Source organism: Anser brachyrhynchus (genome assembly GCF_964034855.1).
Source record: "Anser brachyrhynchus genome assembly, chromosome: 15".
Lineage (NCBI taxonomy): Eukaryota > Metazoa > Chordata > Aves > Anseriformes > Anatidae > Anser > Anser brachyrhynchus.
In genome coordinates this window covers 12,437,315-12,464,901 of record NC_137733.1, presented here as the reverse complement: position 1 = coordinate 12,464,901, position 27,587 = coordinate 12,437,315, and the positions used below count along the sequence as shown (strand labels likewise).

At 61.7% G+C, this 27,587-nt stretch overlaps 2 protein-coding genes across 12 annotated transcripts; one reads left to right on the top strand and one right to left on the bottom strand.

Annotated features, from left to right (window-relative positions):
• Window positions 1–1,157: 1,157 nt before the first annotated feature.
• Window positions 1,158–14,377, bottom strand: MAFK (MAF bZIP transcription factor K). Of its 6 annotated transcripts, none has more exons than XM_080556107.1 (3): window positions 14,206–14,377; window positions 6,829–6,908; window positions 1,158–5,902 (listed from the first exon to the last, which is right to left on the bottom strand). In XM_080556107.1, the coding sequence occupies exons 2-3, from the start codon at window positions 6,862–6,864 to the stop codon at window positions 5,468–5,470; spliced, it is 471 nt and encodes a 156-aa protein (XP_080412233.1). In that variant the 5' UTR covers window positions 6,865–6,908; window positions 14,206–14,377; the 3' UTR covers window positions 1,158–5,467. The 6 variants fall into 6 exon arrangements, with proteins under 6 accessions (XP_080412233.1, XP_080412237.1, XP_080412234.1 ...); XM_080556111.1 differs by lacking the exon at window positions 14,206–14,377 and adding an exon at window positions 10,723–10,873; XM_080556108.1 differs by lacking the exon at window positions 14,206–14,377 and adding an exon at window positions 8,837–9,084.
• LOC308178081 (lysosomal alpha-glucosidase-like) lies at window positions 12,686–27,074 on the top strand. Of its 6 annotated transcripts, none has more exons than XM_080556099.1 (20): window positions 12,686–12,820; window positions 17,998–18,553; window positions 18,768–18,913; window positions 19,846–20,011; window positions 20,303–20,399; window positions 21,314–21,433; window positions 21,627–21,745; window positions 21,822–21,953; window positions 22,712–22,822; window positions 23,597–23,710; window positions 24,006–24,090; window positions 24,397–24,514; window positions 24,835–24,968; window positions 25,110–25,261; window positions 25,373–25,521; window positions 25,614–25,755; window positions 25,959–26,057; window positions 26,230–26,394; window positions 26,466–26,612; window positions 26,762–27,074. In XM_080556099.1, the coding sequence occupies exons 2-20, from the start codon at window positions 18,008–18,010 to the stop codon at window positions 26,822–26,824; spliced, it is 2,805 nt and encodes a 934-aa protein (XP_080412225.1). In that variant the 5' UTR covers window positions 12,686–12,820; window positions 17,998–18,007; the 3' UTR covers window positions 26,825–27,074. The 6 variants fall into 6 exon arrangements, with proteins under 6 accessions (XP_080412225.1, XP_080412223.1, XP_080412227.1 ...); XM_080556097.1 differs by lacking the exon at window positions 12,686–12,820 and adding an exon at window positions 15,407–16,167; XM_080556101.1 differs by lacking the exon at window positions 12,686–12,820 and adding an exon at window positions 16,270–16,697.
• Window positions 27,075–27,587: the final 513 nt, after the last annotated feature.

Sequence of the window (27,587 nt, the reverse complement as noted above, 5' to 3'; positions counted from 1 at the left end):
GCAGAAGCATTTCTTTTTTGGGGCGGTGGCACCCACCAGCGAGGCCCCAGACCTCCGCAGGCAGCAGGTCACAAGACCTGCCAGCGGGACGCATGCGGTGCCAGCCCCACGTACCGAGACTTCCCCCGGCCCTAGGCCTGCCTTCCTCCTGCCCTAAGCACGGTGAGGGCCGGGTCTCCTTTCACCCCTGAACTTCCACCTGGCTGAGTCCCGACACCCTCTTCCACCTCAGCTCCTGATCCTCCATCCCTGACAGACACAACGTCCCACCTTCCTCACTGCCACCCCCAGCTCCCCACTGCCTTCCCTGCCGACAGGAGCTGAAGCAGACGATGGAGGCCTCCTCCAACCGCTCACCAGTGACCACAACCACCCCCAGGCCTCCCCCATGTCCCTGCTCGGCCGAGCCTGGCCCACCTCTGGCACCTGATGGCTGTCCCTTAGCTGCTGGCATGCACAGCCTCCTCAGTCCTGCTGCTGTTTGCCAACAAATAACCCTACCGCTCGCTCTGTCCTTGGCCGAGGCACCCACCCGCCTCCAACACGCTGCCTTGGCCCAGCACAGACCCCATGTTTCCCCCCTTCAGCCATCCCTAAAAACTGGGACTTGTAGCAGGGGACCAAAGCTAACGTGGCTCCCAGGAGCTCTCTGTCAGAGGCACCACTCACTGCTTTAAATCCCAGAGGAACACACAGGGAAAAACAAAGTATTGATTTAAGGGGTTAAAGCTGTTTCTCCACAAGCAGTTGCATAGGAAGCACCGCAGGGCTCTTTCACAACCCCAGAGGGCGGGGAGCAGCTCTCCCCACCCCAGGACCTGTCTCACCTTCCGAGCTCTCCCCGCCAAGCCCCGCAGCGTGCCCCCAGCACCGTGAGCAGGCCGCCAGTCCCCAAATGCTCTGCGAAGCCACCACCACAAAACGCCCCCGATGCTCACGGACAGGAACCACGTCTCACACGTCGTGGCTGGGACCTGGGCGAGCTGGCGGCTCCACACGTACCCGACTGGCTCTGACACTCACAAGAGGCTTCCTCCCGAAAATACAGAGCTCACCCGCAGCACTGCATCCAGCTGCACGCTGCTCGGGCGACAGCCGAGGGAAACACGTCCCTGAAAATCAATGCAAGCTCCAAAACGCTGACCATACACCAGGGCAAGTCTGAAACCAGAAAATGCTTTATTGGAAAGGTACAAAAAAACCAGTCACTGCAGCTAAATTTACAGCAATAAATTACGTTGTGGCTGTCAAGAGAAAGTAATGGACACATACACAGGGCTACTCGCCTTACAAACAGGAATCCACATTGCTTGGTATATCAATAATTTATTTTATAATAAAAAAGCAGCACAAAAATAAATATTGAAATGAAATTACTGAGTAACCACAGAGGATAGAATGAGCTGGTGATAAAAAACAACTTAAAACAGAAGACTTCTATCATTAAAAAAATGAAAGCAAGTATCCACCATCTACAGAAACACCCCAGCAGACTGAAATACAGACGAAGGAAAACAAATCCACGTTACAAAAGTTTTTCGTTTTCGTTTTGTTTTTCTTTGTTTTCTTTTTTTCTTTTTTTTTAAATAAAAACAATCATGACAATGAAGTTTAAATGATTCGAGAGAGAAAAAAAAAAAAAAAAAGAAGAACCAAAATGCCACCTTCTCCTCCTCCCCGGGGTCTGAGCTGTGTAGAAGCCCGACCGTGCCACGCGTCCATGGCATCGCGCCCTCACCCACCAGCACCTGTCCCTCCCCACAGCTGTGGTGGCACCCAGGGCTCCTGCAGGCGGTAGGGGTGGGCAAGAGCTGAGATGCTGACTTGCTTCGAGGGTCTGGAGGTGCCCTGGAGGGAAAAGATTTCCCCACTGCCAATGGAGAGACCAGCAAAGGTGCCTATGAGACCAGGGACTCCCTCCCGGTACCTGTGTGGATGCTGCAGGCCGTTCCAGCATCCCGCTGTGCCCACGTTGCGGAGGGGCAAGGAAGGCCAGGCCCGGGAGAGCACTCCCAGCACTCAAACTCAGAGCCCACCGCTCCTTGGCAAGCGAAGAGGGGCAGAGAAGGGAGCCCCGGCACCCCAACTACTGCAGCGAGAGATGAGCGAGAGGTACTGCGGCGGGGGAGCGCCCTGGGGACTCTGCAGCGGCAGCCAGCTCCCCGCGCCACGCTTGCCCTGGGTGTCAGGCTTGCAAGTGCAGGACGGAGAGGAAAAAAAAAAAAAAAGAAAAAAAATCAAACAGAAACAAACCAAACCCCAGAGGAATGCAATGTGACAACCCCAAGCTGGAGGGCCCTCCGGGACGGAGGGTGGAGGAGCTGGGTCTCCAACGTGGTCAACAGCTTTCGGGTCATTCCTCCCTCCACGTTACCTTGCAATTCTGATCCCCCTGTGGAAGTTTAGCCAGGACATTTCATTCCCCTCCAGGTCACCACCCAGGGAGCCCTGGACTGGCAATTTCTTTTAATAAAGATTTACAGTATCAAACTTGGAAAAAAAATTATTTTTTTTTTTACGAAAAATCTGTACGATAAAATGTATATAATTATATATTTATATATATATTTCTCTCTCTTTAAATATTTCCACGTGGTCCTTATGGATATCCAATATGGATTACCTACCATGGCTATGGTATCAACAGCTTTAACAACACCCAGGCCTCTTGTTCTTTATCGAGTGACCAGAGATTTAAGTGCCTACCAGCACTAAACTAGCAATCGCTTGGACAAGCCTTTGGCACCCTTCCAAGAACTGGAAAAAAGAAATACTTGGCCGCAAGGGAAGTGCCACATAAAAGATATGTTTCTCAACTCATTCCAACAGCAAGAAGACCCTCCCCAAGGAACAAAGTTCAACCTCCGTCCCCCTCCGTGCGACTGGTCTGCTTTCACCGACAGGGGGTCAAGGGCAGCCAGAGGGTGTTCCTATCTAGCCAGGAATGTTATGGAGCTCTGGAGCTGTTTTAAAGACTGGAAGCATTTGGGCATTTTCAAGTCAACTGGCCTTTTTCGTTAAAGTTTTCATTTAAAGCCCCAACAGTGCCAGGAGTCTCCATTTTGCCTGTTTTCGGAGGCACCTGTAAAGGTCTGGGAAAGTTTCCAACGTTTGCGAGCTGGAGAACATGAGAGGACCAGGAAATGACAGTAACATCTTTCTCTTCCTCAGCTTCTGCTGTGGGAGTCAATAACTGGTACTGATACACAGGACATCGATCTGCCTGTTAGGAGATAGGGAGGGAGTGGAGGAGAAATGAGGTAACGCCAAGTGTCATCCAAACTCCACGGGTTGGAAAGCCACTTGTAGGAAACTCCCTGCTCCCCTCCGTGACACGCGGATCCGGCGGGGGCGACAAGCCTGCAGGAAGCATTTCGCTCGCACCCTTCCTGGCTCAGTAAGGTCACGAAGGTAGGTGTTGAGGACTGAACGAGAACCGAGGCTGAGGCTTCTCTTTTCATTAACCTATTTCACAGAGGGCCCCCTTGGGAAATGCAGAGACTCCAATGACAAGGTGAAAAAATAAAAAAGGAAAAGCAAGCTAATGACTTCTTCCAAAGACAAAGAGGGCTGAAACTCTGCAAACTTACTGCCATTCAAGACAAGACAGAGCCCCGAACAACAAGTCGTACTGGATGGCGGATGCCAGCCTCCTGCCCCCTTTACATGGCACTCCAGCACTTCTCCTTCAGTCCAAAACACCGGTCAACTCTCCGTGATCTCTGGCTTCTACTCCGGAGCCCAAATCCCCATAGCTCTTCCCCTCAGCTTCACCTTCAGAAACCTCACTTCTCACCTGCGTGACAACAGGCATCGTCCGTTCCACAAGTCTCTGCCCTGCCAAACTCACAGTCCCTTTTCTTTCCTACTTCAAAAAGAAAATAAAAAAGACAACGAAACGCACAAACACCAACATAGCTATTTTTTTACAGTGACCTGGAAACACTCGTCCTTTCGGCGCTGCTGCGCGACAGCAGAATCCCTCCTCTCGGCTTCCTGCCCACTGCCGAGCCAGAAATCCCTCTCCCCAACCACTGCTCAGAGCCACACGCACGACTTCTCGGTCCCAACTCTTCCTTCCCCTACGCGCGACCATCTTCGTCCTGCCCTCCGTGCGTCTCCCGGGGCAATTCACAGATTCCCGAGAGGAAGCGTCAAGTTTCAGGGTCACATTCACACAGGTTGTCTGAACACTGAGGGTTGTCGGCTGTACTCTTTGGATCCTGACTGACACGAGACAGAGAGGAAAAGCCTCGCACGGCTCCCGTCTGACCTCCCCACAGCCCTCCTATGGCCATCAAAGAGCCCAGCTCTGCAGCTGGGACCATCGCTGCCTACCCACCACTTCCACCAAAGAGGAGGCTCTAACGTCTCTCCTTCTGCCCGTGTCCCTCTGGTTACACTTCAGTGCTTTAAAAACGTCCCAAATACTCCACGCAAACCCCTTCTCAGAGCGCTGAGCCCAGCAGAACCGCCCCGCCGTCTCGCAGCCTCCACCTGGTAATACTTCCAGCATCGTTCCTCCTCGTCTCCCCCTCTCCTCCCCATCACACAGCTCTTCACAGCATTTACTGTGCCTCCTTCCCCTAAGCTTCGGGGAATCCATGAAAATAAAACGAAAAAAAAGCCGCTATTTCAAAACCGCGGATCATTTGGAAGAAATACACTGCATAAATATACCCAATTCACAGGCACACCTTAGGGAAGGAGCTATTAGGAAACTTGGGCTTGGAATAAAGGAGGCTGCAATGTAATATTTTTTATAGGCCACACAGGTAGTGGGGCGTATTAAAATATGTAAAATATATATTTTTCCATATTTTAACAGCATGGATTGAAAACAAAAGGTTGTTCCTAATGTGTGAGGTCACACCCAAGCATTAGTCTCCATCATCCTCCCACTCCCATCCACTCTTGGCAGGATGAAGCCCAAACCGAAATGCCTATTTCCCTGCCCTCGCGACAGCAGATGGAAGAGGGGAGGGTAGGGGAGACCCTTCTGACAGGGAGCAGGATGCCACTAAAGGAAACTCTTTTCCATACATTCATCTCACGTGACGATTTCTACGGTCCATCTGTTTCCTGGCTCTTGAGCATCGTTCACGAAGACTCCGGAGGCTCCTCGGGTATCTTCTCCCAGCTGGAAAGCTGCCCACGGCGGGGAGGGGGCCGGGGGAGGCAGGGGGAAGGAGGAAGCAACTTGTACTGCATACAGAGCTCAGTCCTGGACACGAGGGGTTGGTGGAGCCACCGAGTCCAGAGAGAAGCAGCCAGTTAAGTTCCCTTTATAGGTTTGGGGTTTGTTTGTTGTTTTGTTTTGTTTTCCTTTTCTTCTTTTTTTTTTTTTACGCTTTTGGAAGAGAATCGTTAAGATGCCAATTCTTGACGTGACCAAGGACTCCGGAACAATGCATAAGAGCCTTCTCCCCTCCCTCCGCAAGGCTGCTAGTTCCCCCCCCCGAGGGCACTAGGACGCTGCTGAGAACGGCACAGAACTGGATGAGATTTCGGCGGATTTCACAATGGTGATGACACTGGTGGTGGCAACTTTGGCCGGGGTAATAGGCCCTCGCGCCACAGTACGAGCAAAGGTCTGGAGTGCTTCGTACTTGGAGCGCAAGGCGTCCAGCTCGAGCTTCATGCTGCTGTTTTCTCTGGCCAGCTTCTCCACCTCTTGCTGCAACTCAACCCGCTGCCTCTCGAGCTCCTCTTTCTGAGTCACGCGCTTGATGCGGCAGCTGGCAGCGTAGCCCCGGTTCTTCAGCGTGCGCCTCCGCTGCTTCAGCCGGATGACCTCCTCCTTGGTGAGACCCCTCAGGTGCTGGTTCAGCTCCCGTACGGACATTGACACGAGCTCATCGTCGCTCAGCACGGGGGCATTCTCTCCCGACTCCTCCTTTACCTGCAAACACCAACAGCACAGGGGTAGCAGCGGCCCCGCGGGCGGCGGAGGGGCTGCCCCCTGCCAGCAGCACGCCCCGAGGCACCGCGGGGAGCTCAAGGAAATAAAAGGAGACTGAATTTGTCCTCGGCCAGGCCGAGCCCTGACGATGACACCCTCCACCACATCACGCTGGGACACCCGTGCGGCAGGCTCTGAGCAGAACAGCCACTTGTGCACAGGGTTTAATTTGGCACGCTGTGGCTTTTCATCAAAGGCTGCTCGTCGGAGCACTGACCAAAACCAGCCCTGCGTGGCTTCAAGGAGCACGGCCTGATCGGGTTTTCCTGCACCAGAGAGACACCGAGGGCGTGTGCCTCTCTCTCGAGCAGGTCTGCTGCCACAACTACGCCCAGAACCTCCAAGACATCATTCTTCTGGCTCTTCTGACGCTACAGACACCTGGAACAAAGAGCCAGGACACCAGAAAAGCTGCACCAGAGCATGAACCACGCACGCCTGGTCCACCGCGCAGCAGGTATACCCGAGGCATTTACTGCCTTGTGGATCTGCACGAGAACAGGTGGAAGCTGCCTTTCCCCACTGCACCTCACCCCTGAGAGCAGAAGTACTGCATTGCCAGGCCTGGGAGCGCTGCTGTCAGGGTGCTGCCAGCACCTGCCCTACCCCAAGGTCTCCTGGATGGCAACTGGGATGCTCGAGCCCGCAACCCCAGAGACTTCAGCCATATTTCTAGATACAACTAGCATTCTTCTACCCTATCTCTCTTGGAGATCTTTCCCATAGATAATGGGAAATTATATCAGCACCCATTTGTAAGAGTCTCTCAGAAGAAAAGATGAGCCACGTGCGATGGGTGCAGCACGGAGCACGGCTCTGCCACGGCCTCCCCTGCCACCCAGCGGCACCCGCTCGGCCTCCCCTACCTTTAACGCCTTGTTCGGTTTGGGATTAGTCGTCATAACCTGAGCACAGTCTTCTGGACAAAACTGCTCAGAAATTGCAACTGGAAAAAAAACAAAACACAAAACAAGGTTTTCAGGTTACGCCAATCTCAGACATGAAGGCAGGTTAAGGGAAAAGACACCCAATACACGGCCCGAAACCCCAGTCCAAGCCACCCCTGAAAAATACCGCACCATCGCTTAAAACCCTGGGAAGGGTTCAGAAATCCACCTGCCCTGTACAGACGTGAGGAAGAGACATTTGTATGGACAAGCTCATTGCTTCCTGATGCTGAAGACCTCATCTTTTGCTTTTAAGCAAACCGTGACGAGGCAGGGAGCGAGGGAAGGACACCCACCCGCCTGTAAACAACAGCGATGCGATGCGAGCGGCCATGCACTGCCACCTCTTTGCTGGGGGATCACCAAGCACGGCCACCCGGGCCCCTTCCCCTGCTCATCTCCCTCCAGAGGCAACCCAAATGCTCCGGACACCCCCTTAGGGACCGGCCGGAGAGTCACCTCCGCTCATAAAAGGCTCTGCAAAGCCACAAGACAACAACCCCCTTCACCCTCCTTTTGACGATTATTAACACGGCTTGACATTGAATCAGCAGCCCAGAAATAGGCTGCCTGGTTCGTCACCTGCTTCCAGCGCCGTCCCCACCCAAAGGCGACGCTACTGAAAAACCCAAACGCCAGGAACAAAAGCCCCCCCCCCCCCCCCCCCCCAGTAATGACAAAGCAAGGCAGGACTTTGCCTCTCCCAGCACACCGAGACCTGACGATGCTCGCCGCCGCGCGCTGACCCCCCGGCGATGTCTGGCGAGGCGCTGGCAGGTCCCCCGGCGGCACCCTTCGCTCCCACCTCCCCGGGGGGGCTTAAATACACCCCCCCCCCAGCCTTTCGGCGACGAGCCACCCGAAACCTCGGGTTTCGGCAGCAGCCGCGGGGACCTTACCCTTGGCGAGGCGAGCGCAGCCGTGCCACCATCACAGCCTCCGCCTGTCGCTCCCCCGGCGGGGAGGGCTCCCGCGGCGCGCCGGTCCCCCCCGCCACGCCACCCGGCTCCGAGGGGCTGCGCAGCCGGCGGCACCGCGCCCGTCTGGCGGCAGCCCCGCTCCCCTTCTCCTCCCGCCCCCCCCCAACTCCCCGGACCCGGCCCAGCCCAAACCCTCCCTGTTTCCACGTCTGCGTCGTGTCACACATCCTAATCATTCATGAAAAATCCAGCCGAAGCATCCCAAGCATGATTCCCTTCCGATAGTTGCCATGGTGACCTTGGGAAAGTAGCCAACCCCGAGACAGTCGCCATGGAAACCGAGAAGCCCAAAAGCGATAACGACTTCAGGTCATGTCTGTGCAAAGACATCACGAGGTCGTCGGCGAGTAAACAAACTCATTCATATCTGCAAACAGCGGGTGGAGGGACCCGGGGGTGCAAAGGTGGGCTGCGGGGACACGAGGGAGCCGCGTGGGTGCTGCCCGTGCTGCTGTCACCTGCGCTTTGTCAGGCGAGACACCTCACTGTCACACGGCTGACGTACAAAGCGAGACGAAGAGCTGGGGGTGGAGGGTTGAAAAAAAATAAATAATAATAATAATAATAATAATACTCCCGTAAGCGCCGAGATACTATCCCAGACATCAGGGTGCGCGTTCAGGCGCCTCCTCTATTTTCCAGCCCGAGGCAGCGCGGCTCCGCACGCCCGCCGGAGGAGGGACGAGGCCGAGACGCTGGGTGATGAATGGACCGCTCCGAGCAACTGGTGCTGCTTCTGCCAGAGCATCCCGCAGCCCTGCCCTGCTCTCCTCCAGCACCCACCCCACCCCGGGCATGGCTCCCGCTGCCCCTTACTCGCCACGAGCCCGGGGTTCCCCCCCCCAAGCCAACTTCCCCGAGCTGCGTTGGGCGCGAGGGCCGGCTCTTGCCTTCGCCGTCCTCCTCCTCCTCCTCCTCATCGCTTCCCCTCGGCCGCCCACCCCTACCTCCAGGCCGGAGGCGCGCGCGCTAGCACGAAGGAGGAAGGAAAAGCTCCTCGCCTCGGCCCAACGGTCCCGGCGAGCTGGGGGGAGCGGAGCGCTGCCAGTGCGTAAAGGAAGCGGCCGGCAGCCCCCTCCCTGCGCACGCGGGGAGCCGCGGCCGCGCAGGCAGTTGGTGCCATAGCTATGCAGTGAGTCACCAGCTGTTTACAGACTTGGAGAGCTCGCATTCCCACAGCATCAGGAACTCTTCCTCCCCTCGGCATCCCCCCCCCCTTCTTCTTCCCTCGCCACCCCCCCCCCAGCCCTACAAGGAAAGGGGCGCGATGCCGGCCCCGTTGGCGGCACCCAACGCTACGCAACGCAACGCACGGCGCGGGGCGGCCGGAAAAGGAAAGGCGAGAAGGAGGTGGGGGGGGGGGAACGCGACACGGCAGGGCGGTGACACCCACCGGTTGCACAAAAAGCCTTTTGATCCTCACCCAACGTGTCTTCAAAGCGCCTTCTGCGCCAGCCGATGGAAAAACTGAACAGGCCACTTGGCCGCGCGGGGACGGAAAGAAACGTAAAAGAGCGCGGAAAACATGCGGCGAGGGTTGAGATCGCCTCCGGCGGGGGTCAGCGCACGGGTGCGAGGCGGCTCGGCGTGGTGACGGCCCCCCCTGGTCACCTGTCACCCTGTGCAGCATCTCCCGACCCCACGCCTTCCTCCGGCCGCGCCGCACACCCAAGTGCTCTGGTCGGGCTGCGGTCAGTCCTGTTACGTGGCTGGGCCATGTCGCGGCCGCTGGTGGCACACGGGATGGGGACAAGGATGGGGACGTGCCCAAAGAGCTCCAGGAGGAGCACACGAGCTCCCCATCACCCCGCCCACGCTCTCGATGCCCACACAGCACCACTTGCGATCCCCACCAGTGGCACGGGCACGTCACCTGAACCACAGACCCCCCACCGGCCAAATCCTGCCCCTCGGCACCACTTTGGGTTACTCGGCTCCCAGTGACAGGGCATTCCCAAAGTGAGAGGCAAAAACCCCAGGACGGAATAGTAAATCGTCCCGCAAACATGCCGAACCCATGGCATCCCCCAAACGCACTGCTCTGGGGTCTGCGGGGACCCCACCCGCGATTTGATTACTCCAGCCCTTCCAGTCTGCACCCTGCTGCTGCCCTTCTTTCCTTAATTGCATTTGCTGCATCACGTCTAAAATTAGGAGCTCGGCTTTTTGGAACGAGGAGCGCATTACATCTTTATTCTGTAAGCAGCGTGACACACTTAGGACGCTACATAAATAAAACAGCGAGTAGTAAGACAGCAGCCGTACGGGCAAAGGCTTTTACAGCTCGGCTCCACGCTCGTATCTAAAGCGAGTGTTTTGACTGGGTGTTGCACAAAAAGCCCTGGTAATTCCGCAATGAAGTTACCCACCGGCAGCCTCGCCAACGCCCTCTCTCCCCCTCACAGAGGGCTCCTGTGCCGCTGGCAGCGCCCTCCCCAAAACCTTCCCCAAAACCCACCCCTGGCACCTCGAGGCTGAGGGTCGCAGCCTGGAGCTCCCGGTGACCCCCGGCTCTGGGTGTCGGAGACAGCCCGGCCGTGCCGAGGCAAGGCAGAGCCTTCCACGAGAGGTTGGTAATTAAGAGAAAGAAGAGACGCCAGAACGCGATTTCAGACTTTCCACGCTACGGGGCTTTCAGAGCGCGTTCCGCGTTAAGGATTTACTACAAAGGCTCCGCCGACACCCGACAACTGCGGATGAACTCGAGTTTTCAAACTCTTTCTGCGCCGAAAGACAGCCCCGGCCAGAACACGAGCGCCTGGCAGACAGCCCCGCTGGTGCTCAGCTTCCATCCTCACACAAGTACAGCAAACTGAAAACACGCGACCCTCACCTCCAGCCAGGCCAGCACCGACTTCCAGAGGGCAGAAAAACGGCGAAACGTTCAAGCAGCGGCGGGGATCTCCGCCGGCGAGCCTCAGTTGAGCACCGAGGGGAATTCTCTGCTCATTCCCAAACTCAGGGATTTAATTCCCGGGCATCTGCTGTAGCAAGTTACCCAAATCTCCCCCGTTTATCCCCAAATCACTCCCAGCTTCAGGAGGCTAGCCAGAGGGACGCGCTTCCCAAGGACACCGCCGGATCCAACAGGCGAAGGGAACCACAGATGCTTCGATCTTCATCTCCGCGCCCCCGCCACGGGTCTCTGACGGGCTGCAGCACGGCACGCCGAGCACCATCCCTTGCCTGTCATTTCAGAAAGCCCTTCCCCTGCTCTGACAACCTTCACGCAGCCCGCGAGGCAGACTGATGGCTGTCATTCATTCGGAACAGGAGAGGGGAGGGCCGGGCTGCCGGCGTGAATCCGGGAGCGCAAGCGAGGCAATATATTTGACACGAGCAGGGAGAAGACACCAGGAGGGGTGAGTCACTGTTTACTGTTCTCCGCGCAGCCCTCGCCCAGCTGGCCAGCTTTCCATTTCCCTTATGGATCGGAACCAGCATCCAGCAGCAAAGGGGAGATTCGGGAACCTTTGGAGCAAACGCGAGAGCTGCCAGGACACGGCTCTCTGGGGCGCTCTCTGGGGAAGCCTGGACAGAGATCAGACAGGCTGCGCTGCGTTGGTAAACAACCTCGTCGGATGCTGCAGAGAGCCTGTGGTGAGGGAGCGGAGCACCACGAGGGTACCAGGAGGGTACCAGGAGGGTACGGCTGTCACCGCTGGAACCCAGGACCTCGGGGGACACGAGGTGGCCGAAGGGGACAGGTACGCAGCAGACACTGCCGGTCCTCACAAGCCACAGCGCAGGGCGCTCCTCCCACCGTGCGCTCACAAAGATGGTGACAGAGCTGCACCCGAACCACGTCCCAGCATCGTGAGCCCAAAGACACCCCTCTCCCACGCAGAGGAGCCGAGGCACCGAGCAGCAAACGGCTCGGCTCACTCACACAGGATCTGATCAGATCCCACGCACGTGGCCAGACGTCAGTTTGGACATCTTCACCGGCTGTGACACAGCAACGCAGTGGCGTGGCTATTTGGGGTCCTGCTGCCATGCAAAGCGAGGGGATTTGCTACGGGATTCGTCCCCCCACCCCGGAGCTTCGCAGTGCTGCCTCTCTTCCCCCCGGTCCTTGTGTTTATGGTCGCGGCGCCGCATGGCTTTGCGCTTGCTTCATGCTTGGAAGGCTCTGCCCGAGTTTGAAGATAGCCTGAAACAATAGCTCAGACAGAAGTGGAAACTGCCTGCTCATCTCAACAGGGTGCTGAGCCTGAAACTTCCTGATAATTGAAAGTGCTAGCGCTGCTCAAGTGTTTCACAGCTGGATGTTTACAGAAACCGTCAGCGAGCGAGCTTATCCCACAAACCCCAAGTGCCGCGGGGCCAACACTCCCAGCTGTCCTCTCCTGGCTCCCCAGCTCGAGGTTTTCAGCGCCCGGCCCCGCAGCGCGCTCCGGCCGTCAGTCACCGCTCGAGGCTGATGGAATCGGGAGCGCGTCGCGCCCATACATCCCCAGATTGCCCAGGTGGGCGCAGGAACGAGGTGAAACGTGACAAAGCACGCTGTCCTCGAGGGGAAAGCGCAAAATAAAAGGCAGCAAACCGCTGGCTGGTTTAGGAACACTTCTGAAGCAGGGCACGAGCGTGCCCTAATATAGCCAGGGACACGCGACGCACCGCGGCTCCGGCACAGAGCCCTGGTGAGCCAAGAGGCCGGCAGCGTGTCCTGCTAAGGACAGCCGCCACGCCCCAACCTCACGGCCAGCATTAATTACGATTAATTAACGGCGTCCAGCACCTCCGTCAGGTACCAGCAGAGTTAACTCTCCTGCCGCCCGGCCCTGCGCGGCGCCATTGGACAGCGGCGGCATCCATCACGCCTCGGAAGTGACTGCGCGGGGAAGGCTGCTCTGCGCCAGTGTGTACACGGAAGGAGAGGGCAAGAGGCGCCGAGCACGCAGCACTCGCAGCAGCGAGCAAAGCCCAAGGTAAATTAACTCGCCGCTAAAGCACGGCAGCACCGGGCTGGGGCGCAGGGTCAAGCGTCTCGACGGCCAGGGCTTGGAAGGCAGCGATGGCACGCATGGCTCCCGTCCCGCAGCCATCCCGACGGCTCTCGGCTCCTGTCCTGACGCCTCCGGGCTCACCTCCTCTTCGCAGCCCCCCCGACGCCGGGGGCAGGCAGGTGAAAGCGAAAATGGAGGCCTCGCCGCTTCCCACGGCGGCGCGCTGCCCAACGGGGGCTCGTTCCTAATTTCAGACCTCGTGGCCTGCTTTCGGCACGGCCGGTGAAACAGCCCACGAGGGAGGCGAGCAGCCCCGCCAGGAGCAGCAGCAACAGCAGCAGGAGGAGGAGGAAGGAGGCCCTCGTCGGGCACTTGGCGAGTCCAGAGGTCTCAGTTCCCCTCCCGGCCGTTTCTCCGTCTCACGCCACTTTTCTTCCCCGTCCCCGCCACCGCCACGGACGGGCTTTCCCCACCCCCGTTTCGGAGCAAACCCCAAAATACCAGCACCAAAACTCCCCACCGACCCGCGCCCACGTGGCGGCCGTGCCCGCAGCCGGGGGGTCCCGGCAGCCCCTGCCCACAGCTGCGCCCACCTGTTAAGGAGCCACGCGTGGGGCACTCGGAGCCCCCCCCGACCCCACCGATAGGAAAATCCCCGGCCCCACAAAGCCTCCTGGCTTTGGACCCCCAGCACCGCACCAGCTTTAATAGGGTGTATTTTAAACACCGTTAAAAATCCAGGCACCGGCTGCCCCGGGGGGGGGCCACAGGATAGACCTGGACATGACGGGGGGGTGCTGAAAACCCCAAAGTGGAGCCGCGCATCACCGTGCCCCCCCCACAACTTCAGGCAACTTTTCCATCGGGCCACGCAGCGGAACCGGCCCGGGGGGGGGGGTCCAAAAAAAATGGGGGGGGGGGGTAAGAAAGGGGGGGGGGGGCGGCGGGGCTGGGCGGGGCGGGTGGGAACGGCGGCAGCCGCGAACGGCGGCGGGGTCGCGGCACCCCCCAGCTTCCCGGAGCCCCCCCCCCCCGCCCCGTTCCCCCCCGGTTGCCGGAGCCCCCCCCGGCGCCCCCCCTCCACGTGCTGCCGGCCCTGCTGGGCGCGGGGCGGCGGCCCCACGTGCCCGGCGCGGTGGTGACTCAGCACTTCGAGCCCAGCCGCCGCGGCGGGCGCGACCCCACCCGGACACCGCGCTACGGGCACCGGGGGGCAGCGCCGAGCCGAGCCGAACCGGGCCGGTCCGACCCCCACACACACACCCCGTAACCCCCCCGTAACCCCCCCTAGCGGCGTCCCCCCGCCCTTATAACCCCCCCCCCCCCGGCCCGGTGCCGACCCCGCCGTGCCCGCCGCGGGTGCTCACCTGCAGTGCCGGCGGGAGCGCGCGCGCGCTCCCGGGGCGGCCGGAGCGGGGGGGGGGGGGGCGGCGGCGGGGGCGCTGCTGGGGCTCGCTCCGAGCCAGTCCCGCGGACAACAACAAGCGCGGGGCCGCCCCCTCCCCCCCCCCCCCCCCGCCCCGCGCCCCGCCGCGCCCCGCCCGGACCAATCAGAAGGCGCCGCCGCTTCCGGCCCGGCCGCGTCACCGCCGCGCGTCAATCACCGCCCGCCCCGTGACGTCAGCGCCCCGCCGGCCACGCCCACGCGGGTTCATTCATGGCGAAGGGCGGCGGGAGGGGGGAGGGCGGAGGGGGCGGGGCTACGGGGAGGGGGCGGGGCTACGGGGAGGGGCGGGGTCACGGGGAGGGGGCGGGGTCACGGCGAGGGGGCGGGGTCACGGCGCGCCGCGCCCCGGGGGAGGCTGGACTCGGGGGAGGCCGGCCCCCGGTGGAATTTCCTCCCCCAGTGGAGGTGTCCCCGCCGGTGGAGGCTGCCTCCAAGTGGGGGTCTCTGCCCCCGTGGAGGGTCTCCCCGGTGGAGGTCTCCCCCCCCCCAGTGGAGGCTCCCCACAGTGGAGGTTCTCCTCCCCGGTGGAGGCTCCCCTCCAAGTGGAGGTCTAACCCCAAGTGGAGGCTCTCCTCAAATGGAGGCTCCCCCCCCCAGCAGAGGTCTCCCCCCAAGTGGAGGCTCCTCTCCAGTGGAGGTTCTCCCCCCAAGTGGAGGCCTCTCCCCCCTTGTGGAGGCTGCCCCCCAAGTGGAGGCTCCTCCCCTGTGGAGGTCTCCCCCGGTGGAGGTTCTCCCCCCAAGTGGAGGTCTCCCCCCAGGTAGAAACTTCCCCCAGTGGAGGTTCTCCCCCCCAAGCAGAGGTCTCCCCCCAAGTGGAGGCTCCTCCCCTGTGGAGGTCTCCCCCGGTGGAGGTTCTCCCCCCAAGTGGAGGTCTCCCCCCAGGTAGAAACTTCCCCCAGTGGAGGTTCTCCCCCCCAAGCAGAGGTCTCCCCCCAAGTGGAGGCTCCTCCCCTGTGGAGGTCTCCCCCAGTGGAGGTCTCCCCCCATAGAACTCCCCCCCCCCCCCCCCCCATGGAAGTTCCCCCATCCAGTGGAGCTTCCCACCCCCCTCGTGAAGCCCCCCCCCCCCCGGTGGAGGTTCCCCCCCCCGGAGGCTCCCACCCCGTGGAGGGGCACGGCGCGGTGAAGGCCGTGGGGTTTGCAGCGCGTGGGCCCGGTCACAGGGCGGTCACGGTGCTGCTTTGCTGAGCCCCCGGGACGCGTGCTGGGAGTCATGAGGCTGGCGAGGATGATTAGAGGCTATTTTGGTGCCCGGCTGGGCACCTCCTGGCAGGGCCTCCCATCCTCCATGGGGCACCGAGATGGTCCCCGCTGTCGCAACTCGCTGCCCCGGAGGCCAGCAGGGTGTTGCCAGGCCTCAGCTGCACCAAACCCACACTTTTTGTGAGTCCAGCTTGCTGCCACGGCATCATCCCGGTGGCACAAGCAACGCCTCGTCCTTCGGTGGCATCCAGGGGAGGTGCAAATGCCCAGGGGATGAATCAAGGCAGGTGGCTGACCAAAACCGCGGCCTCCATCGAACCTGACCTCCCTTTTTATTTTTCTTGTGCGAGGCTGTCACAAGTTCATTGCAAAGCCAGTGCCGTCACGGGGCGCTTTGTGCTCCCAGCCCCAAACATCCTCGCTCGAGCGCGTCACGGGATCACAGGATGGGTTGGGTAGGACGGAACCTCAAAGCCCACCCAGTCCCAACCCCGCTGCCGTGGCAGGGACGCCTCCCAGCAGACCGGGGTTGTTCCCCCTCCCTTGGCCAGGACGGGGTTTGCCGGCCCCCTACGCCACGGGGGATTGCTCGAGGTTCTGCTTCTGGGGCAACTGGCCTGCCCGCGCCCGCTCCTCCTTTTGGTTTTCGTTCCCTGGAGAAAGCAGCTCTGCTCCAAAGGTCTGTCGGCCTTCGCTGCTGACCTTTAGACCGCGGTGGCCTTCGGCAGTAAACAGCGAGCAGCTCCCCAGTCCCCTGAGAGCGGGGAGTCCTGGGCAGGAGCGTGCACCTCCACGTGCTCGGCAGCCAGATGAGTGTGGGAGAACGGGCAGAAATTTGGTGAAATCCAGGGCAGAAAGCAGGGCTTGCTTTGGGGTTGTGGGGAGCCGTGGGTCTAACCCACCCGCCGTGTGCTCAGAACAGCTCAGGCACCGAGATTCCCCGATGCAAGAGTCAGCGCAGGCGTCCCTTCCACCCTCCGCTTTGGCTAAACCCTGAGGTTGAGGCGGGGGGGGGTTGGAGGCGTGTGCTGGGTCTGGAGACCCCACGGCCATACAGGGACACCGATAGAACTGCTCGTCTCCCATATCCTCCACCACGGGGCTTCAGAACAGCGTCGGGTGCGGGTGTGTGGACATAAATATGTATAAAAAGAGCACAAAGCAGCCGAGGAGGCAGCCGCGAGGCGCGTGCTGGCGCTGCTACTAGAGGTGAGCGGTAGGCGCCGGGCGCCTTGTCGGGGCTTTACGGCGCAGCGGGCAGAACCGCAGCGCTGGGAGCCCTGCCCGCCCGCCCTGCCCGCACGCAGCCCCAATGTCAAGAGGAGACACGTGTACGTAAGCTCCTGGCACGGCCGGAGCGCTGCCTCCCCGGGCAGGGCTGGGGGCCCCCCACCCTCCATGCCTTTTGGCAGGGCCGGCCGTGTCCCCCCCTCGTCCCCAAAACGCCACCGCCGCACGGTGGCATTGCGGGTGGCCTGGCGCGAGGGCGGTGCGGGGGCCGGTGGCGTGCTGGGGGGCCTGGGGGTGCATGTGGGGCGTGAGGGTGATCGCAGGGTCCTGGCCCCGCTGTCGCCCCCGGGGTGGGGACAAAGCGCCCGTCGCGCGAGTCTGGGGCGCTGCGGGGTGGGCGCTGCCGCTGCGGGGCTCGCAGCCAGGGCCCGGCAGGTTGAGTTATTTTGGTGTTGGAGACAGGGCAGGGTTAATGGGGAACGAGAGCTGCTTGCCAGCGAAATCCCTTCTGCTGAGCTTTTGAGATTGCATGGTGGAGGTGAGGGGGGTCCCAGCGCTTTGGCAGAAAGCGGAGGGGGAAAAAAAAAGTTGTGTCCGTATTTATAGGGCTGGGACTGCTCCCTTCAGGCAGCATGCGGGGGGGGTGGGTTTCTCCTTCGCTTCCAGGCTGGAAAATGCTTGCCTGAGAGGTTTGTGAAATCATTTTTTATCAGTGGGAGGCAAAGATTGACAGCATATTCCCTGCCAGCCCTTGTCCAGCCCTCCCCAGGCTAAAACGTCTGACTCAGGGCTTTGGGCGTGAGCAGGGGATGCTCAGAGGAGAGGATGCTTGGAGCAGAGGAGGCTCAGGACAGAGGAGGCTCGGAGCAGAGGATGCTCTGCACCTTACTGCCCCCAGCACCACGGCTCTGCTCCGATGGGTGAAGGGGGCTTGGTTTTGCTTGCAGCTTCTGGAAACGCTGCAGCCCGTAAATTCAGGCCTGGGTAAAACTCCTTGAGGGGATGCTGTGACACCAGCCAAGGTGGGGTTCGGTCTGGTGGGGCTTGGTCTCCAGGGGAGCCTTGTGGCAGGGTCTCCTTGTGCTCTGGTGGGGCCAGAACCAGCCTGGCATGGGCAGCTCCGGGCAAAGCCGTTCTTGGTGCTGTGAGTTTGCAGTGCCCATTTAAGCCGCTGCAGGATGCTCTGCCTGAAATGGGGGCATCGGGCGCAGAGACCCCATCCTGGCGAGCTTCCCCTGGCTGGTTCCTTCACCCGTGCCCCCGTCCTTCTCCCCTGCAGCCCCAGGACGATGAAGTTGTACCAGAAGCTGAGGACAGCAGTGCCGCGGCTGGTGGTGAGCCAGGAGGAGGATGAGGAGGAGGAGGAGGAGGATGTGGACGCCCCGACACCCACCGGCCACAGCAGGCTGGCCCCGTGGTGGGTGGGCAGCGGGCTGCTGCTGACCGCCGTGCTGCTGAGCACCGTCACCGTCTGGGTGCTGCGACAAGTGTCCGGGGGTTGGCACGGCCCCGCGCCGCCCTCCCAGTGCCACCAGGTCCCCGAGAGCCACCGCTTCGACTGCTACCCGGAGCGGCGCGTGGTGGTGACCCAGGAGCTCTGCGAGGGCCGGGGGTGCTGCTTCGTCGAGACCCCCCCGGCAGCGGGGGGCGAGAGGGGGGTGCCCTGGTGCTTCTACCCCCCCAACTTCCCCAGCTACGCGCTGCAGAGCCTCAACCAGACGGCGCTGGGCATGGTGGGGCTGCTGGTGCGCAGGGAGAAGGCTTATTACCCCCGGGACATCGAGGTGCTGCGCCTGGATGTGGAGTTGGAGACAGACACGCGGCTGCACGTCAAGGTGAGCGTGGCTCTGGTTCCCTGCCAGGGCCTGTGACCACGCTGCTGTCCCCTTGCACCCTCTGTGCCATGTCTGCAGGTGGCCACCCCCTGCTCAGAGTGGGACCAGCAGCTGCTTTGCTCCTGGCATGGCCATGCGTGGCCTCAGAGAGCATCTCCACCCCTTTGTCCTCTTGCTAAGCTGGTCTTCAGAGCATCTTCTCTCCCCCCCGCAGATAACCGATGCAGCCAACCCTCGCTACGAGGTTCCTCTGGACGTTCCCCGGGCAGAGAAGAGAGCAGAAAACCCCATCTACAGCCTGGACTTCTCCAAGGACCCCTTTGGGCTGCTGCTGCGGCGCCGAGACACGGGGACGGTGCTGTAAGAGCCACCTCCTGCACGCTGGGCACGAGGAAAGCCCTGCTCTCTCCCAGCGGGCTCCTGCCTGCCCCCCTGGGGGTTTTCCTTAGGGAAAAACGTGTCGTGGCATCTCCAGCTGGTGGTTACTCATCGCCTCCAGCCGTGCCACGGACAGTGGTGCTCACATGGGGACACAGCCTGGCCACTTGGGATGGAAACGTGGCCACGCAGGGCTGGGTGGCATCAGCACCTCTCCCCAAAGCTGCACGGTGCCCCAAATCCTCACCAGGGCGATGCAGAAGCCCAAAATCCTGTCTCTAGTAAGGCACAGCCATGGGACGTGGGTCCTCGAAGCACCACTAGTAAGGAACTTGGTGGCTCGGGGAAAGGGCCACCAAAGGGCTGCAGCTTTGCCTGCTTGGCCTTGGTTTTGGGTGTCTGTAGAGAGTTGGCCAAGCTGTGGGAACCCCCAGCAAGCTCTGGGCTCAGGGATTTAGGGGAAAAGGACCGCTGGTGGCTTTGCCGTGCTGCTCCAGTCCCCTCCGTGGCTTTGCCCACGCTGAGCCCCATTGGTGAGCTCCAGCAGCCCCTGGGGACCGTGTCCTTTCCTCCTCGCTCCCGTCCGCCAGGCCCTGTGGTCTGTCCTTTCCTTGGGAGCCGCTTATCAGAGGCAGCAGGCGGAGAACCCCCCAGCCGCATTGCCTCGATGGTTAATAATAGCCTCGGTGGAAGCTGCTGGTGTCAAATGAACGGCTGTGCCGTGCTGGGGGGCAGAGGGGGGGCAGGCTGTGCCTCGCCTTCACCCACACCCCAGTTTGCCACCTGCCAAAGACATTTGGGGCGTGGATGTAGGATGGGGCACGCCACTTCGGTTCCCCAGGGATGCTTCTAGAGGGAAGGGAGCGTCCCTGGTGGGTAAGAGGATTAATGTCCCCTCTGTGTCACCCCGGCAGGCTCAACACCACTGTGGCCCCCTTGATCTTCGCTGACCAGTTCCTGCAGATCTCCACGGCGCTGCCCTCCAGGTTCCTGTACGGGCTGGGGGAGCACCGCAGCACCCTGCTGCACAGCCTGGACTGGAGCACCCTCACCCTCTGGGCCCGCGACGTCTCCCCCACGGTACCCCCGGGGCAGGGGGCTGCTGGTGGGAGCCTTGGAGCCGGCGGGGACAGGGAGTGGTCACGGGGAGATGCCGGGGAGGATTTCGGTGCGATTGCAAAGCACGCACGTGCCGATGGCCCCGAGCGCTCTCCTGTGGCTGCCAGCTCCAAAACTGTCCTCGTCCGTGGGGTGGCAGATGCCAGGCTGGTGGTGGCTGGCACCGGGCAGCAGAAGTGGCTTGGGGACGTTGGTTAGCCCGTGTGTCGCGGCTCCGGGCTCCCCTGCTCACCGGGCAACCTCTGCTTGCAGGAGTCGTTCAACCTGTACGGCGCTCACCCCTTCTACCTGCTGCTGGAGGAGGGCGGTGATGCTCACGGGGTTTTCCTCCTCAACAGCAACGCCATGGGTAGGTGCCCGGGGCAGCTTCAGGAACTCGGGGCAGGAGGAAGCCATAAAAGGGACAAGATGTGGTTTGCTGGCTCCGTTATTGAGCTTAGCCATCTGTTTCCTGGCTAAAGCGAGGCTCTTTAGCAACTGCCGAGCAGTTTAACCACACGCCCAGCTGCTGAATTGCCGTCAGAAAAGCAAGTCCCTTGCGTGCAGCTCTGTGCCTGTTCCTCGTCTGCCCGAAACAGCCTCGCCCCGAGGCCGGCAGCGGGGCTGACCCCGGCATGGACGGGGATGCCGCCTGCTGCCCGCGCTGTCCCCAGCTGTGCCCGCCGTGCCAGCTGTGCCCTGCGGCATCCTCCTGCTGGTAACTCCCCGGGGGTCCTGCCGTGCCGGGGCTGGCACCAGTGGCCACCCGTCCCCTCCAGCAGCCAGCTGGGACGGCGCTGCTCGCACCAGGGCTCCAGCTGCGCTTCGTTGCAGCGATGCTCCCTCCCAGAGTGAGCACAGGGAAATGCTGCGGCTGAGGTTGGAGGGCTCAGCCCTGTGAAAAGCCCTAGGTCTTGTGTGCTCGCCCGTACGAGTAGCTCTCGATTCATTATTCGCCTACGAGGAGGTTTGGGGGAGGATGCGAGGGATGCGTGCGCTCACTCTTTAGGTGGGAGCTGGGGGAGCAGCATGGAGCTGCTTCAGCTTACAGAGCACGTTTTGAAAAGAGAGCTTCCTCCCAGTATAAACCAGTGACGTCCCCAGTCCGTGATGGTTTAAGCCTCCTGACACCCGCTCAGTGTTCGATCAGGGCAAGGCAGGGATTTCTCCTCTCCTCTGCCAGAGGCTGAGTGTCGCAGCAGCGCTGCCTCGCCCTGCGGTGGGGATTGGGGTCCCGGGGCTGCTCCCCACGTCCTGCTGTGGTTTTGTCCCCACTCTGCACAGAGGTGGCCCTGCAGCCCGCTCCGGCCCTGACCTGGAGGACCATCGGGGGGGTGCTGGATTTTTACATCTTCCTGGGGCCTGACCCCAACACGGTCATCCAGCAGTACCAGGAGGTGATAGGTGAGTGTCCGCACTGCGACGTGGTCTCCCACTCGTCCCCATCCCTACATCACCCCTGCTTCCCCACCATCACCCCAGCCCATCCCCAGCCCCCAGGACACCAAGTGGCCACCTCTGTTCCCCCTCTCCCCTTCCTCCCCATCCCTCTGCGATGCTGCCGTTGCTTTCGGATGCGCCACGTCTCCTCCTGCAGGTTTCCCGGCCATGCCGCCCCTCTGGGCGCTCGGCTTCCACCTCTGCCGCTGGGGCTATGGCTCCAGCAACGAGACCTGGCAGACCGTGAGGGCCATGAGGAACTTCCAGATCCCACAGGTACCCCCCAGCCCCGCGGAGGGAGGAGGGATGGGGGCCGGGGGCTGCCGCGTGCTTCTGAGCCGTTTCCCCGCAGGACGCGCAGTGGAACGACATCGATTACATGGATGGGTACCGGGACTTCACCTTCGATCCCCAGAAATTCGCCTCCCTCCCCTCGCTGGTGGAGGATCTCCACAAGCACGGGCAGCACTACGTTATGATCTTGGTACTCGGCTTGTCTCGCTCGTGGGCTTGTGGCCAGGCTGCAGGGCAGGGACACAGGGACAGTTGGTGGCCCCGGGTGGTCTCTGCAGGGTGCTAGCCAGCGCCGGGGCTGGGGATTTTTACCAGTGTCTGCAAACTGCCATTGGAAATCCCCTGTAAGGGCAGGGACTGCTGAGACATGGGCCAGGTTGTCACGCTGTGCTCCTGCCTGCTGCGGGGTGCTGGGGTCCTTGTCCCCCGCGGGCAAAGGGACCAGTGACCAGAGCTGGGGTCAGGCTGCTCAGCTGGTGGCTGCCTGATGTGGGAAGCCCCGCTTCCCTTCTGGTGCTGCTGGGCTCTCGTGACCCAGCTGTGATGTCCCCTCATCCCGCGGCCAGGACACGAGATGTGGGTTCTGGAGGTCCTCGGCTGGAAACTGTCCCTGGGAGGGGAAGGTTGGGTTCCCCCGGCTGGTTGAAGTCCTTTTTGCAGCCTTGCCGTGACCTGAAGTTTCTTGCATAAGCACATGATTACTTATATTTATCCCCCAACTCCCCAAAACCCTGTAACGGGTCCTTGGGACTTGCAGAAGTGACTTGTTAGAAAACATGCCTGGAAGTGTTGAAGCAAGTTTCTGTTCCTCTTGGACAAAACAGCCACCGTGTGTGGGCTCCGGCTGACCCTGTCTTGGTTGTCTTCTCCTCTGAATCACGCTGGCATCGCAGGGGGAAGGGGCCGTGCTATGCTGGGAAACACACTAACCCTCTGCTGCATCCCCAGGACCCCGGCATCAGCAGCACCAGCCCGCGGGGCTCCTACTGGCCTTTCGATGAAGGTTTGAGACGGGGTTTGTTCATAAACACCACCCAAGGGCAGCCGCTGATCGGGCAGGTAAGGAACCGGGGCAAATCCCAGCCCCGGGGGGTTTGCAGGAGCAGGGCCAGGATTTCTTCCCTCCTGCTGCAGGAAAAGCCAGGTGGCTGATGGCCAGAGCCTGGCTCTGCTCTCAGCCCTCCCAGCTCTCTGCGTTTCACCTCGTGGCATCTCCACCAACCTCCGGAGCCAGCTCCTGCCCTGGCAGAGGCACCCGGGGAAGTCATATGAGTGCAACGGAGTCGGTGGTTCTGCCTGAGGCCGGTCATCTGATTTCTCTCCCTTCCTGTTTTTGGGGTGAGGCAAGGTTGTGCCTCCAGATCTGCTCTGGACCCGCAGCGGTTCCTTCCCGGTTTATCCCCTCCTTCCCAGCCACTCGCTCCTCCTGGCCCTTCCTCACCACCTGTAACTTTTAGAAGTCTAAAAACAGGGGGAAAAATGGCCCAGCTGTTCACGCTGTAATCCCTGGAGTGAGGCAAAGCACAGGGAAATCACAGATCCTCCCCACCGCTGGCTGGTGCGAGGGCTCATGCAAGAGGAGGCAGAGCGAGCCCAGCCCGCAGATGCTGGGCTCCAGCAGCCATCCCTCGCCCAGCCACGGGGGGGTCCCAGCACCCCGAGGTGCCCAGGGGGGATGCTGCACACACAGCATCCAGTGCTCAAAGCACTCAGCTTGGATTTTATCATTGTTTTTATTGTCCCTGCTCCTTCAGCGTGCTCACAGCCCCCTGGCACCACTTCCCCGCAGTGTTCCCCCCGTGCTGAACCCTCTGCTCTGCGCCTTCGCCGCAGGTCTGGCCCGGCTACACGGCCTTCGCCGACTTCTCCAACGGGGACACGCGCCGGTGGTGGCTGGAGAACCTGCAGCGCTTCCATGCCCACGTGCCCTTTGATGGCGTCTGGATCGTAAGTGCCCCCTCGCCCCGGGTGGCTCCCTGTTGGATGGTGCCCGGTCCTGGAGCTTTGTCTGTCCGTCTTTTAAAGGTTTTGCGGCTTTATTGTGTTTTGCAAGCACTGGGTGCTGGGAGGACGCCTGCCCCACAGCCGTGCCTACCCTTGTACGCGCTGGGCAAAGGGGCTCAGTGCTGCCGCCAGTGCTTCTGGTGTGGGAGGGAGCCCCGACCCCCTGGGTGTCAGTGCTGGGTGCTGCTGATCCCTAAAAACTCCCCCTGCAAACTGCTCCGTGATTTTCTTCGCTTAGGACATGAACGAGCCGTCCAACTTCATGGATGGGTCTGAGGAGGGCTGCCCGCCGGGAGAGCTCGACAGCCCCCCGTACACGCCGGGTAAGGAGGGCGCTGAAATGCAGGCTGTGCTGGTAGGTACTGCGTGCTCTCAAGCTGCTGAAAACCGAGTGAAAACCATTTTTAAGAGACATCACATCTCCGTTTCAACCCCCGAACGTGTCCATCCCTGCTTTCGTGTGCTGGTACCCGAGCACTGCATGCTTGTGGCCGTACCGGGGATGGGACTGGCCATGGGAGCTTTCGGCGCTCATTTTGCACCAGCAGCAGGGCACTTCGTTCAGCATGGGGGGCTGCGTGTCCCCACGCCCCCCGCCACGTGCCAACAGTGACTGTCCCTCCCGGCAGCCGTGCTGGGCGATTCCCTGTCTGCCAAGACGGTGTGCGCCTCGGCGAAGCAGAGCGCCTCGGTGCACTACAACCTGCACAACCTCTACGGGCTGATGGAGGCCGAAGCGACGGCGAGGTACCCGAGCACCCTGGGGACGGGACGGGGTGAAATCCTGCTGCTCGGGGCTGGCACGGTGTAGGAAAAGGACTGGGGTTTGAGTGCCTGGCCCAAAAGGAGATGCTCTGGCTCCTCACAGCCTCGGGCTCAGGAGTAACCCAGCAGGGCAGGGGAGTGTGCGTGGCTGCGGGGAGGGCTGGGTGGGTGAGGCTGGTCCTGGTGTTGAGCCCAGGGAGAGGGGGACCATGCTGCTTGTACCCCCAGAGCTGTCCCTCGACCTCTGAGGGTTAAGGGGGCTGCTCTCACCTGCTGCCCTGGGTTTCCACATTGCCTTCCAGTGCCTTGATCCAGATCCGGGGGAAGCGCCCCTTCGTCATCTCCCGCTCCACCTTCCCCAGCCAGGGCCGGTACTCGGGGCACTGGCTGGGTGACAACCGCAGCCAGTGGAAGGACATGTATTACTCCATCCCCGGTGGGTAGCACCGACTTACAGCCCTGTCCTTCCCCACAGCACATGCAGACCCCCAGCACCACCCCATCCTGCATCTGGGAGGTGGCAGAGACCCCAAAACTCCCTGCATGTTGCTGAGCATCCTTGCCCACGTGTCCGCAGGGATGCTGAGCTTCAGCCTCTTCGGGATCCCGCTGGTGGGGGCCGACATCTGCGGCTTCTCCGGCAGCACCTCGGAGGAGCTGTGCACCCGCTGGATGCAGCTCGGGGCCTTCTACCCCTTCTCCCGCAACCACAACTCCCAGAATGAGAAGGTCACGGGCGGGATGCGGGATTTGGGATGTGGAGTACGGGATGGGGGATGCAGGGGGATGCCTGGCAGGGCTGGGGCTGGGGCAGTCGTTGACTCCCCACATCTCCCCCAGGCCCAGGACCCGACGGCGTTCAGCCCCGCGGCAAGGACAGCTATGAAGGATGTGCTGCTGACCCGCTACTCCCTCCTGCCCTTCCTCTACACGCTTTTCCACCGTGCCCACCTGCACGGGGAAACCGTCGCCCGGCCCTTGTTCTTTGAGTAAGAGCATCCCCGACGGAGCTGGTGAGATGCTGGATTCACCTGGATGGCGGATAGCAGCCGATGCGCGCGTTGTCTCCGTCCCACCGCAGGTTTCCCCGGGACACGGCCACGTACGGGCTGGACAGGCAGTTCCTGTGGGGCCGCAGCCTGCTGGTGACGCCGGTGCTGGAGCCCGGGGTGGACTCGGTGACGGGCTATTTCCCCCGAGGCGTGTGGTACGACTTCTACACGGTGAGGAGTGCCGCCACGGTGCTCGATCGGGTTTTGGGTGGTCCCCGCTCAGCAGGGGAGGCTCCGGGGGGCTGCAGAAGGGTTAGAGCACTGCGGTGTCGGTGCTGGCCATGGGGCTTGGCATCAAAGTGGCTGCTTCCTGGCCCTTTTCCTGAGCCCCCCATGGTATCTCTGACCCCACTCGGCTTTCACCACCTGCCCAGGGCTCCTCTGTGAACAGCAGCGGGGAGATGCTGAAGCTGCCGGCCCCCCTGGAGCACCTCAACCTGCATCTCCGCGAGGGCTCCATCCTGCCCACCCAGGTGAGCTCCCACCCGCCGCCTCCCTGGGCCGGGGACTGTCCCCGGGGAGACACCTGCTGCACGGCGTGTGCCCCCCAGTGCCTCAAGTCCTGGTCCCCCGTGCAGGTCGCAGCCCTCCCCGCCCTGTTCTGGGCTGTCCCAACCCTACAGTTCACATGTGTTTGAACCCCAGAAACCCGGGCCCACCAGCGAGGCCAGCCGAGGGAACCCCCTGCGCCTCATCGTGGCCCTGTCCCCGGGTGCCACCGCCTGGGGGGACCTCTTCTGGGATGACGGCGAGAGCCTGGACACCTTCGAGCGGGGCAGCTACTCCTACCTGGTGTTCAACGCCACGGAGGTGGGACATGGTGGGGAGGGGGCATGGGGGGAGCCTTGGCCACCTCGTGCTCACATTGTCCCCTCCCACAGAACGTCCTCACCTCCAGCGTCCTCCACACCAGCACCGAGGCCGCCTCCGCCACCATCGGCACCCTGAGCATCTACGGGGTGCGGGAGCCTCCCCACAAGGTCCTCCTGAACGGCCAGGAGAAGCCCTTCTCCTACCTGGACAACCAGGTGTGGCCCCGTTTGGGGTGCCCCATCCAGGAGGGGGGGTCCCCAGCCCTGGAAGGGGGCTGAGGGTGCTGCTCAGGGAGGGCTTTTGGGGCGGTGAGGGAAGGATCTCTGCCCGCTGCCATCCCAGGACGTTCCCTCTTGTCCCGCAGGTCCTCACCGTGAGCGGGCTGGGCCTGGGGCTGGACCAGGCCTTCTCCCTGCAGTGGCTGTGACGGGGGGCCGGGGCTGCCCCCACCCCGCCGAGACCACCCGTCCATGGCCGTGGTCCCAAGGCCGGGATGGGATGTGGATGTCGCCGTGTGGAGGCGCTGGGGACTGTCACCTGCTGCCGCAGATGGGGATGGGGGGCACTGGGATGGGGACATGGGGGGGGATGGCTGTCGGGTGCCCCCACGCCATGATGTCGGCGTGGGGCGAGGGCTGGGTGCTGGCGGCCCCGTCTGCAATAAAGGAGTGAGGAAAGATCGGTGTGGGGCTGTGATGTGGGGCCAGGGGGTGTGTGTGGGGTGACCATGGACAGAGCTCAGCCACCCTGACCCTGCTGCCAGCACTAATAACGTCCCACCATGGTGTGCCCCCATGATGCCGCCATATAATGTCCCCCCATAATGTCCCCCCATGATGTTCCCCCATAATGTCCCCCCATGATGTCCCTCATGATGTCCCCATGATGTCCCCGTAATGCCCCCCATAACGCTCCTCATGATGTCCCCCCATGATGTCCCCCCATAACACCCCCCACAGCGTCCCCCCATAATGTCCCCCCATGTCTCCCCATGATGTCCCCCCGTAACACCCCCCATAAAGTCCCCCCATGATGTCCCCCCATGACGCCCCCATAACGCCCCCTTCCCGCCCCCCAATCCCAGCCCCTCATCCCCCTATCCCCCCAAGCACCCCCATTCCACCCCACCCCCAACACCCCTCTCCTGCCCCCCGAACCCCCCCCGTGTCCCCCCGCACCCCCCCTCCCCG

Coding starts and splice junctions, on each gene's coding strand:
- MAFK (XM_080556107.1), bottom strand. CDS start 6,864: ATGACGACTAATCCCAAACCGAACAAGGCGTTAAAG. Junction 5,903..6,828: donor AACCGAACAAGGCGTTAAAG/GTAGGGGAGGCC, acceptor TGGTGTTTGCAG/GTAAAGGAGGAGTCGGGAGA.
- LOC308178081 (XM_080556097.1), top strand. CDS start 15,935: ATGGGTTGGGTAGGACGGAACCTCAAAGCCCACCCAGTCCCAACCCCG. Junction 20,012..20,302: donor CCCGCGACGTCTCCCCCACG/GTACCCCCGGGG, acceptor CTCTGCTTGCAG/GAGTCGTTCAACCTGTACGG. Junction 25,262..25,372: donor ACAACTCCCAGAATGAGAAG/GTCACGGGCGGG, acceptor CATCTCCCCCAG/GCCCAGGACCCGACGGCGTT.